The sequence below is a fragment of the Oncorhynchus clarkii genome, unplaced genomic scaffold (assembly GCF_045791955.1).
Source record: "Oncorhynchus clarkii lewisi isolate Uvic-CL-2024 unplaced genomic scaffold, UVic_Ocla_1.0 unplaced_contig_3503_pilon_pilon, whole genome shotgun sequence".
NCBI lineage: Eukaryota > Metazoa > Chordata > Actinopteri > Salmoniformes > Salmonidae > Oncorhynchus > Oncorhynchus clarkii.
The window spans coordinates 34,041-45,000 of record NW_027261139.1 but is presented as its reverse complement, the minus strand read 5'-3'; the positions used below and the strand labels follow the sequence as shown (position 1 = coordinate 45,000).

At 59.3% G+C, this 10,960-nt stretch overlaps 1 protein-coding gene across 1 annotated transcript in view; it reads left to right on the top strand.

Moving 5' to 3' along the window:
• The window catches only part of LOC139405201 (synaptotagmin-7-like), a 117,588-nt gene extending 108,448 nt beyond the window's left edge, over positions 1-9,140 (top strand). Inside the window, exons 9-10 of the mRNA XM_071147630.1 lie at positions 8,279-8,478; positions 8,776-9,140. Of these exons, the coding sequence (XP_071003731.1) occupies positions 8,279-8,478; positions 8,776-8,880 (305 nt within the window). The 3' untranslated portion in view covers positions 8,881-9,140. The remainder of the gene's footprint in view (positions 1-8,278; positions 8,479-8,775) is intronic.
• Positions 9,141-10,960: the final 1,820 nt, after the last annotated feature.

Below are 10,960 nucleotides of genomic sequence, written 5' to 3'. Positions count from 1 at the left end.
GTCAGTTTGCCTGGTAGGGATTCCTTGGGTCGTCAGTTTGCCTGGGAGGGGGTCCATGGGTCATCAGTTTGCCTGGGAGGGGTTCCTGGGTCGTCAGTTTGCCTGGTAGGGGGTCCCTGTGTCGTCAGTTTGCCTGGGAGGGGTTCCCTGGGTCGTCAGTTTGCCTGGGAGGGATTCCCTGGGTCGTCAGTTTGCCTGGGAGGGGGTCCCTGGGTCGACAGTTTGCCTGGGAGGGGGTTCCTGGGTCGTCAGTTTGCCTGGGAGGGATTCCTTGGGTCGTCAGTTTGCCTGGGAGGGGGTCCATGGGTCATCAGTTTGCCTGGGAGGGGTTCCTGGGTCGTCAGTTTGCCTGGGAGGGGGTCCCTGTGTCGTCAGTTTGCCTGGGAAGGGTTCCCTGTGTCGTCAGTTTGCCTGGGAGGGATTCCCTGGGTCGTCAGTTTGCCTGGGAGGGGGTCCCTGGGTCGACAGTTTGCCTGGGAGGGGGTTCCGGGGTCGTCAGTTTGCCTGGGAGGGATTCCCTGGGTCGTCAGTTTGCCTGGGAGGGGGTCCCTGGGTCGACAGTTTGCCTGGGAGGGGGTTCCGGGGTCGTCAGTTTGCCTGGGAGGGGGTTCCCTGGTCGTCATTTTGCCTGGGAGGGGGTCCCTGTGTCGTCAGTTTGCCTGGGAGGGGGTTCCTGGGTCGTCGGTTTGCCTGGGAGGGGGTTCCTTGGTCGTCAGTTTGCCTGGGAGGGGGTCCCTGTGTCGTCAGTTTGCCTGGGAGGGGGTTCCTGGGTCGTCAGTTTGCCTGGGAGGGGGTCCCTGGGTCATCAGTTTGCATGGGAGGGGGTCAATGTGTCGTCAGTTTGCATGGGAGGGGGTCCCTGGGTCGTCAGTTTGCCTGGGAGGGATTCCCTGGGTCGTCAGTTTGCCTGGGAGGGGGTTCCTGGGTCGTCGGTTTGCCTGGGAGGGGGTTCCTTGGTCGTCAGTTTGCCTGGGAGGGGTTCCCTGTGTCGTCAGTTTGCCTGGGAGGGGGTTCCTGGGTCGTCAGTTTGCCTGGGAGGGGGTCCCTGTGTCGTCAGTTTGCCTTTGGTTGGGGTTCCTGGGTCGTCGGTTTGCCTGGGAGGGGGTCCCTGGGTCGTCAGTTTGCCTTGTAGGGGGTCCCTGGGTCGTCAGTTTGCCTGGGAGGGGGTCCCTGGGTCGTCAGTTTGCCTGGGAGGGGGTACCTGGGTCGTCAGTTTGCCTGGTAGGGGGTTCCTGGGTCGTCAGTTTGCCTGGGAGGGGATCCATGGGTCGTCAGTTTGCCTGGGAGGGGGTCCATGGGTCATCAGTTTGCCTGGGAGGGGGTCCCTGGGTCGTCAGTTTGCCTGGGAGGGGGTCCCTGGGTCGACAGTTTGCCTGGGAGGGGGTTCCTGGGTCGTCAGTTTGCCTGGGAGGGGGTTCCCTGGTCGTCAGTTTGCCTGGGAGGGGGTCCCTGTGTCTTCAGTTTGCCTTGGAGGGGGTTCCTGGGTCGTCGGTTTGCCTGGGAGGGGGTTCCTTGGTCGTCAGTTTGCCTGGGAGGGGTTCCCTGTGTCGTCAGTTTGCCTGGGAGGGGGTTCCTGGGTCGTCAGTTTGCCTGGGAGGGGGTCCCTGTGTCGTCAGTTTGCCTTTGGTTGGGGTTCCTGGGTCGTCGGTTTGCCTGGGAGGGGGTCCCTGGGTCGTCAGTTAGCCTGGGAGGGGGTTCCTGGGTCGTCGGTTTGCCTGGGAGGGGGTTCCTTGGTCGTCACTTTGTCTGGGAGGGGGTCCCTGGGTCGTCAGTTTGCCTGGGAGGGGGTTCCTTGATCGTCAGTTTGTCTGGGAGGGGGTCCCTGGGTCGTAATTTTGCCTGGGAGGTGGTCCCTGGGTCGTCAGTTTGCCTGGGAGGGGGTTCCTTGGGCGTAATTTTGCCTGGGAGGGGTCCTGGGTCGTCTGTTTGCCTGGGAGGGGGATCCTGGGTCGTCAGTTTGCCTGGGAGGGGGTTCCTGGGTCGTCAGTTTGCCTGGGAGGGAGTCCCTGGTTTGTCAGTTTGCCTGGGAGGGATTTCCTGGGTCGTCAGTTTGCCTGGGAGGGAGTCCCTGGGTCGTCTGTTTGCCTGGGAGGGATTCCCTGGGTCGTCAGTTTGCCTGGGAGGGATTTCCTGGGTCGTCCTTTTGGCTGGGAGGTATTCCCTGGGTCTTATGTTTGCCTGGGAGGGGGTTCCTGGGTCGTCAGTTTGTCTGGGAGGGGGTCCCTGGGTCGTCAGTTTGCCTGGGAGGGTTTTCCTGGGTCGCCAGTTTGCCTGGGAGGGATTCCCTGGGTCGTCAGTTTGCCTGGGAGGGATTCCCTGGGTCCTCAGTTTGCCTGGGAGGGAGTTCCTGGGTCGTCAGTTTGCCTGGGAGGGGTTCCCTGTGTCGTCAGTTTGCCTGGGAGTGGGTCTCTGGGTCGTCAGTTTGCCTGGGAGGTGGTCCCTGGGTCGTCAGTTTGCCTAGGAGGGGTTCCCTTGGTCGTCATTTTGCCTGGGAGGGGGTCCCTTGGTCGTCAGTTTGCCTGGGAGGGGGTCCATGGGTAATCAGTTTGCCTGGGAGGGGGTCCATGGGTCATCAGTTTGCCTGGGAGGGGGTCCCTGGGTCGTCAGTTTGCCTGGGAGGGCGTCCCTGGGTCATCAGTTTCCTGGGAGGGGGTCCCTGGGTCATCAGTTTATCCTGGAAAGGGGTCCCTGGGTCGTCAGTTAGCCTGGGAGGGGGTTCCTGGGTCGTCGGTTTGCCTGGGAGGGGGTTCCTTGGTCGTCACTTTGTCTGGGAGGGGGTCCCTGGGTCGTCAGTTTGCCTGGGAGGGGGTTCCTTGATCGTCATTTTGTCTGGGAGGGGGTCCCTGGGTCGTCATTTTGCCTGGGAGGTGGTCCCTGGGTCGTCAGTTTGCCTGGGAGGGGGTTCCTTGGGTGTAATTTTGCCTGGGAGGGGGTCCTGGGTCGTCTGTTTGCCTGGGAGGGGGATCCTGGGTCGTCAGTTTGCCTGGGAGGGGGTTCCCTGGTCGTCAGTTTGCCTGGGAGGGGGTCCCTGGGTCGTCGGTTTGCCTGGGAGGGGGTTCCTTGGTCGTCAGTTTGCCTGGGAGGGGGTTCCTTGGTCGAAGTTTGCCTGGGAGGGGGTTCCTGGGTCGACAGTTTGCCTGGGAGGGGGTTCCTGGGTCGTCAGTTTGCCTGGACGGGGGTTCCCTGGTCGTCAGTTTGCCTTGGAGGGATTCCTTAGGTCGTCAGTTTGCCTGGGAGGGGGTCCATGTGTCATCAGTTTGCCTGGGAGGTGGTCCCTGGGTCGTCAGTTTGCCAGGGAGGGGGTCCCTGGGTCGTCAGTTTGCCTGGGAGGCGGTTCCTGGGTCGTCGGTTTGCCTGGGAGGGGGTTCCTTGGTCGTCAGTTTGCCTGGGAGGGGGTTCCTGGGTCGTCAGTTTGCCTGGGCGGGGGTTCCCTGGTCGTCAGTTTGCCTTGGAGGGATTCCTTAGGTCGTCAGTTTGCCTGGGAGGGGGTCCATGTGTCATCAGTTTGCCTGGGAGGTGGTCCCTGGGTCGTCAGTTTGCCAGGGAGGGGGTCCCTGGGTCGTCAGTTTGCCTGGGAGGCGGTTCCTGGGTCGTCGGTTTGCCTGGGAGGGGGTTCCTTGGTCGTCAGTTTGCCTGGGAGGGGGTTCCTGGGTCGTCAGTTTGCCTGGGCGGGGGTTCCCTGGTCGTCAGTTTGCCTTGTAGGGATTCCTTAGGTCGTCAGTTTGCCTGGGAGGGGGTCCATGGGTCATCAGTTTGCCTGGGAGGTGGTCCCTGGGTCCTCAGTTTGCCTGGGAGGGGGTCCCTGGGTCGTCAGTTTGCCTGGGAGTGGGTACCTTGGTCGTCAGTTTGCCTGGGAGGTGGTCCCTGGGTCGTCAGTTTGCCTGGCAGGGGTTCCCTTGGTCGTCATTTTGCCTGGGAGGGGGTCCTGGGTCGTCTGTTTGCCTGGGAGGGGGATCCTGGGTCGTCAGTTTGCCTGGGAGGGGGTTCCCTGGTCGTCAGTTTGCCTGGGAGGGGGTCCCTGGGTCGTCGGTTTGCCTGGGAGGGGGTTCCTTGGTCGTCAGTTTGCCTGGGAGGGGGTTCCTTGGTCGAAGTTTGCCTGGGAGGGGGTTCCTGGGTCGACAGTTTGCCTGGGAGGGGGTTCCTGGGTCGTCAGTTTGCCTGGGCGGGGGTTCCCTGGTCGTCAGTTTGCCTTGGAGGGACTCCTTAGGTCGTCAGTTTGCCTGGGAGGGGGTCCATGGGTCATCAGTTTGCCTGGGAGGTGGTCCCTGGGTCGTCAGTTTGCCAGGGAGGGGGTCCCTGGGTCGTCAGTTTGCCTGGGAGGCGGTTCCTGGGTCGTCGGTTTGCCTGGGAGGGGGTTCCTTGGTCGTCAGTTTGCCTGGGAGGGGGTTCCTGGGTCGTCAGTTTGCCTGGGCGGGGGTTCCCTGGTCGTCAGTTTGCCTTGTAGGGATTCCTTAGGTCGTCAGTTTGCCTGGGAGGGGGTCCATGGGTCATCAGTTTACCTGGGAGGTGGTCCCTGGGTCCTCAGTTTGCCTGGGAGGGGGTCCCTGGGTCGTCAGTTTGCCTGGGAGTGGGTACCTTGGTCGTCAGTTTGCCTGGGAGGTTGTCCCTGGGTCGTCAGTTTGCCTGGGAGGGGTTCCCTTGGTCGTCATTTTGCCTGGGAGGGGGTCCATGGGTCATCAGTTTGCCTGGGAGGTGGTCCCTGGGTCGTCAGTTTGCCTGTTAGGGGGTACCTGGGTCGTCAGTTTGCCTGGGAGGGGGTCCCTGGGTCGTCAGTTTGCCTGGGAGGGGGTATCTGGGTCGTCAGTTTGCCTGGGAGGGGGTCCCTGTTTCGTCAGTTTGCCTGGGAGGGGTTCCCTGGGTCGTCAGTTTGCCTGGGAGGGTTTCCCTGGGTCGTCAGTTTGCCTGGGAGGGGGTCCCTGGGTCGACAGTTTGCCTGGGAGGGGGTCCCTGTGTCTTCAGTTATCCTGGGAGGGGGTTCCTGGGTCGTCGGTTTGCCTGGGAGGGGGTTCCTGGTTCGTCAGTTTGCCTGGGATGGGGTCCCTGTGTCGTCAGTTTGCCTGGAAGGGGGTTCCTGGGTCGTCAGTTTGCCTGGGAGGGGGTCCCTGTGTCGTCAGTTTGCCTGGGAGGGGGTTCCTGGGTTGTCGGTTTGCCTGGGAGGGGGTCCCTGGGTCGTAAGTTTGCCTGGTAGGGGTTTCCTAGGTCATCAGTTTGCCTGGGAGGGGGTTCCTGGGTCGTCAGTTTGCCTGGGACGCGGTTCCTTGGTCGTCAGTTTGCCTGGGAGGGGTCCCTGTGTCGTCAGTTTGCCTAGGAGGGGGTTCCTGGGACGTCGGTTTGCCTGGGAGGGTGTCCCTGGGTCGTCAGTTTGCCTGGGAGGGGGTTCCTGGGTCGTAGGTTTGCCTGGGAGGGGGTCCCTGGGTCGTCGGTTTGCCTGGGAGGGATTCCCTGGGTCGTCAGTTTGCCTGGGAGGGATTCCCTTGGTCGTCATTTTGCCTGGGAGGGGGTTCCTGGGTCGTCATTTTGCCTGGGAGGGGGTTCCTGGGTCGTCATTTTGCCTGGGAGGGATTCCCTGGGTCGTCAGTTTGCCTGGGAGGGGGTTCCTGGGTCTTCAGTTTGCCTGGGAGGGGGTTCCTGGGTTGTCAGTTTGCCTGGGAGGGATTCCCTGGGTCGTCAGTTTGCCTGGGAGGGATTCCCTGGGTCCTCAGTTGCCTGGGAGGGAGTTCCTGGGTAGTCAGTTTGCCTGGGAGGGGTTCCCTGGATCGTCAGTTTGCCTGGGAGGGGGTCCCTGGGTCGTCAGTTTGCCTGGGATTGGGTCCATGGGTCGTCAGTTTGCCTGGGAGGGGGTCCATGGGTCATCAGTTTGCCTGGGAGGGGGTCCCTGGGTCGTCAGTTTGCCTGGGAGGGGTCCCTGGGTCATCAGTTTTCCTGGGAGGGGGTCCCTCTGTCATCAGTTTGCCTGGTAGGGGGTCCCTGGGTCGTCAGTTTGCCTGGGAGGGGTCCCTGGGTCATCAGTTTTCCTGGGAGGGGGTCCCTCTGTCATCAGTTTGCCTGGGAAGGGGTCCCTGGGTCGTCAGTTTGCCTGGGAGGGGGTCCCTGGGTCGTCAGTTTGCTTGGGAGGGGGTTCCTTGTTCGTCATTTTGTCTGGGAGGGGGTCCCTGGGTCGTCAGTTTGCCTGGGAGGGAATCCTTGGGTCGTCAGTTTGCCTGGGAGGGGGTCCCTGGGTCATCAGTTTGCCTGGGAGGGGGTCCCTGGGTCGTCAGTTTGCCTGGGAGGGGGTCCCTGGGTCGTCAGTTTGCCTGGTAGGTGGTCCCTGGGTCGTCAGTTTGCCTGGGAGGGGGTTCCTGGGTCGTCAGTTTGCCTGGGAGGGGGTTCCTGGGTCGTCAGTTTGCCTGGGATGGGGTCCCTGGTTCGTCAATTTGCCTGGGAGTGGGTCCCTGGGTCGTCAGTTTGCCTGGGAGGGGGTTCCTGGGTCGTCAGTTTGCCTGGGAGGGGGTCCCTGGGTTGTCAGTTTGCCTGGGAGTGGGTCCCTGGGTCGTCAGTTTGCCTGGGAGGGGGTCCCTTGGTCGACAGTTTGCCTGGGAGGGGGTCCCTGGGTCGTCAGTTTGCCTGGGAGGGGGTCCCTGGGTCGTCAGTTTGCCTGGGAGGGGGTCCCTGGGTCGTCAGTTTGCCTGGGAGGGGGTCCCTGGGTCGTCATTTTGCCTGGGAGGGGGTTCCTTGTTCGTCATTTTGTCTGGGAGGGGGTCCCTGGGTCATCAGTTTGCCTGGGAGGTGGTCCCTGGGTCGTCAGTTTGCCTGGGAGGGATTCCGTGGGTCGTCATTTTGTCTGGGAGGGGGTCCCTGGGTCGTCAGTTTGCCTGGGAGGGGGTTCCTGGGTCGTCAGTTTGCCCGGGAGTGGGTTCCTTGGTTGTCAGTTTGCCTGGGAGGGATTCCTTGGGTCGTCAGTTTGCCTGGGAGGGGGTCCATGGGTCATCAGTTTGCCTGGGAGGGGGTTACTTGGTCGTCAGTTTGCCTGGGACGGGTTCCCTGGGTCTTCAGTTTGCCTGGGAGGTAGTCCCTGGGTCGACAGTTTGCCTGGGAGGGGGTTCCTGGGTCGTCAGTTTGCCTGGGAGGGAGTTCCTGGGTCGTCAGTTTGCCTGGGAGGGGGTCCCTGGGTCGTCAGTTTGCCTGGGAGGGATTCCCTGGGTCGTCAGTTTGCCTGGGAGGGATTCCCTGGGTCTTCAGTTTGCCTGAAAGGGAGTTCCTGGGTCGTCAGTTTGCCTGGGTGGGATTCCTTGGGTCGTCAGTTTGCCTGGGAGGGATTCCCTGGGTCGTCAGTTTGCCTGGGAGGGATTCCCTGGGTCGTCAGTTTGCCTGGGAGGGAGTTCCTGGGCAAGAAAAGGTTAATTAATTTGATATTGTTTTAATGTTTCTTGATCTAACCTGTATTCCTCTTCTCCTCCTCCTCCTCTACCACCTCCTCTTCCTTCTTCTCCCTCTCCTCCTCCTCCTCCTCCACCTCCACCTCACCCCTCTCCTCCTCCTCCACCTCATCCTCCCTCTCCTCCTCCTCCTCCTCCACCTCCTCCACCTCCACCCCACCTCCTCTTGCTCCTCCTCCTCTTCTTCCACCTCCTCCTCCGCCTCCTCTTCCACCTCCTCCTCCACCTCCTCTTCCTCCACCTCCCCCTCATCCTCCTCCACCTCCTCCTCCTCTTCCTCCTCCTCTTCCTCATCTTCCTCCTCCACCTCCTCCTCCTCTTCCTCCTCCTCCTCCACCTTTTCCTCCTCCTCCTCCACCTCCTCCTCTTCCTCCTCCTCCTACACCACCTCTTCCACCTCCACCTCTTCCACCTCCACCTCTTCCTCCTCCTCCTCCTCCTCCTCTTCCTCCTCCTCCTCCTCATCCTCCTCCACCTCCTCCTCCTCTTCCTCCTCCTCTTCCTCCTCTTCCTCCTCCACCTCCTCCTCCTCTTCCTCCTCCTCCTCCACCTCTTCCTCCTCCTCCACCACCTCCTCCTTTTCCTCCTCCTCCTACACCACCTCATCCACCACCACCTCTACCACCTCCACCTCTTCCTCTTCCTCCTCTTCCTCCTCCTCCTCCTCCTCCACCTCCTCCTCCTCCTCCACCTCCTCCTCTTCCTCTTCCTCTTCCTCCTCCTCCTCCTCCACCTCCTCCTCTTCCTCCTCCTCCTCCTCCTCCTCCACCTCCACCTCTTCCACCTCCACCTATTCCTCCTCCTCCTCTTCCTCCTCCTCTTCCTCCTCCTCTTCCTCCACCTCCTCCACCTCCTCCTTTCAGACCCCTATGTGAAGCTTTGGCTGATGCACAAGGACAAACGCATTGAGAAGAAGAAGACAGTGACTATAAAGCGTTGTCTCAACCCCGTCTTCAATGAGTCTTTCCCCTTCGAGGTTCCGGCCCACGTCCTCCGGGAGACCACCATCATCATCACGGTCATGGACAAGGACCGGCTCAGCCGCAACGATGTCATTGGCAAGGTAACCAACTCACCGCTCCCTGCCCATTTTACCTGGGTTAAACCTGAGAACATCCCTGATTGGATTATTTTGATGGACAAAAAATCTCTCTCGCACTCCCTCGCACTCCCTCCCTCTCTCTCTCTGTGTGTCTCTCTTTGTCTCTCTCTTTGTCTCTCTCTCTCTCTCTCTCTCCCCTTCTTTCTCTCTTTGTCTCTCTCTCACTCTCTCTCTCTCCTTCTTTCTCTCTTTTTCTCCATCTCTCCCTACCCCTTCTACCTCCCTCTCTCTCTCCCTCTCCCTCTCTTTCTTATTCAGATCTACCTATCATGGAAGAGTGGTCCAGCGGAAGTGAAACACTGGAAGGACATGATGGGCCGGCCTCGTACCAATGTGGCCCAATGGCACGCTCTCAAGGCCTGATGGTCCCGCCTACCCCCACTTCAGTGACTCCATAAACTCCCCCTCCCTCCAACGTCCAATCCCCATCCTTATGCACAACACTGACTAGCTACCAGGCTGCAAAATACGGGTACAATTAGCCATCCGCTCTCTTTACCTTTAGACCCCTCTGCCCTCCTCTCTTCTCCTCTATCTGTTCTATTCTACATCTCTCCTCTCTTCCTCGGTTTCTTCTCATTCACCCCTGTCTCCCTCCTCCACCCTGCCAATGGTCCCCCTGTTTCTGTCTGTCTGTAACTATATTGAGATCTGACATGTGGTTTGTCTCTTCCCCACTGCAGCCTGTACTAGCCTACTGTAGGTACGGTGCCATTTTGGCCACTGCAACGATGTCCCATGGAATCACAGAAAATCTTTAAGTAAAATATGCAGTGCCATTATAAACAAATATTCCAAGTAACAGTAATATGAGTGTAAAGTAATTCTGAGACAGACAAAACCCCTCTAGAAAATAATCTGTATGGAAATGATGTGTCCCTGTCCTTCTCTCCATCTCTCCTCTGTGATGTCTCCCTCTCCTTCTCTCCTGTGTGATGTCTCCCTCTCCTTCTGTCCTTCTCTCCTTCTCTCCTCTGTGATGTCTCCCTCTCCTTCTCTCCTTCTGTACTTCTCTCCTTCTCTCCTGTGTGATGTGTCCCTCTCCTTCTCTCCTTCTGTCCTTCTCTCTGTCTCTCCTCTGTGATGTCCTTCTCTCCTTCTCTCCTGTGTGATGTCTCCCTCTCCTTCTGTCCTTCTCTCCGTCTCTCCTCTGTGATGTCTCCCTCTCCATCTCTCCTGTGTGATGTCTCCCTCTCCTTCTGTCCTTCTCTCCTTCTCTCCTCTGTGATGTCTCCCTCTCCTTCTCTCCTTCTGTACTTCTCTCCTTCTCTCCTGTGTGATGTGTCCCTCTCCTTCTCTCCTTCTGTCCTTCTCTCTGTCTCTCCTCTGTGATGTCCTTCTCTCCTTCTCTCCTGTGTGATGTCTCCCTCTCCTTCTGTCCTTCTCTCCATCTCTCCTGTGTGATGTCTCCCTCACCTTCTTTCCTTCTGTCCTTCTCTCTGTCTCTCCTCTGTGATGTCTCCCTCTCCATCTCTCCTGTGTGATGTCTCCCTCTCCTTCTGTCCTTCTCTCCTTCTCTCCTCTGTGATGTCTCCCTCTCCTTCTCTCCTTCTGTCCTTCTCTCCTTCTCTCCTCTGTGATGTCTCCCTCTCCTTCTCTCCTTCTGTCCTTCTCTCCTTCTCTCCTGTGTGATGTCTCCCTCTCCTTCTCTCCTTCTGTCCTTCTCTCTGTCTCTCCTCTCTGATGTCCTTCTCTCCTTCTCTCCTGTGTGATGTCTCCCTCTCCTTCTGTCCTTCTCTCCATCTCTCCTGTGTGATGTCTCCCTCACCTTCTTTCCTTCTGTCCTTCTCTCCGTCTCTCCTCTGTGATGTCTCCCTCTCCATCTCTCCTGTGTGATGTCTCCCTCTCATTCTGTCCTTCTCTCCTTCTCTCCTCTGTGATGTCTCCCTCTCCTTCTCTCCTTCTGTCCTTCTCTCCTTCTCTCCTCTGTGATGTCTCCCTCTCCTTCTCTCCTTCTGTCTTTCTCTCCTTCTCTCCTCTGTGATGTCTCCCTCTCCGTCTCTCCTTCTGTCCTTCTCTCATTCTCTCCTGTGTGATGTCTCCCCTCCTTCTCTCCGTCTGTCCTTCTCTCCGTCTGTCCTTCTCTCCGTCTGTCCTTCTCTCCTTCTCTCCTGTGTGATGTCCCCTTCTCATTCTCTCCTTCTCTCCTGTGTGATGTCCCCCTCTCCTTCTCTCCTCTGTGATGTCTCCCTCTCCCCCTCTCCTTCTCTCCTCTGTGATGTCTCTCCCTCCCCCTCTCCTTCTCTCCTGTGTGATGTCCCCCTCTCCTTCTCTCCTTCTGTCCTTCTCTCTGTCTCTCCTCTCTGATGTCCTTCTCTCCTTCTCTCCTGTGTGATGTCTCTCTCTCCTTCTGTCCTTCTCTCCATCTCTCCTGTGTGATGTCTCCCTCACCTTCTTTCCTTCTGTCCTTCTCTCTGTCTCTCCTCTGTGATGTCTCCCTCCA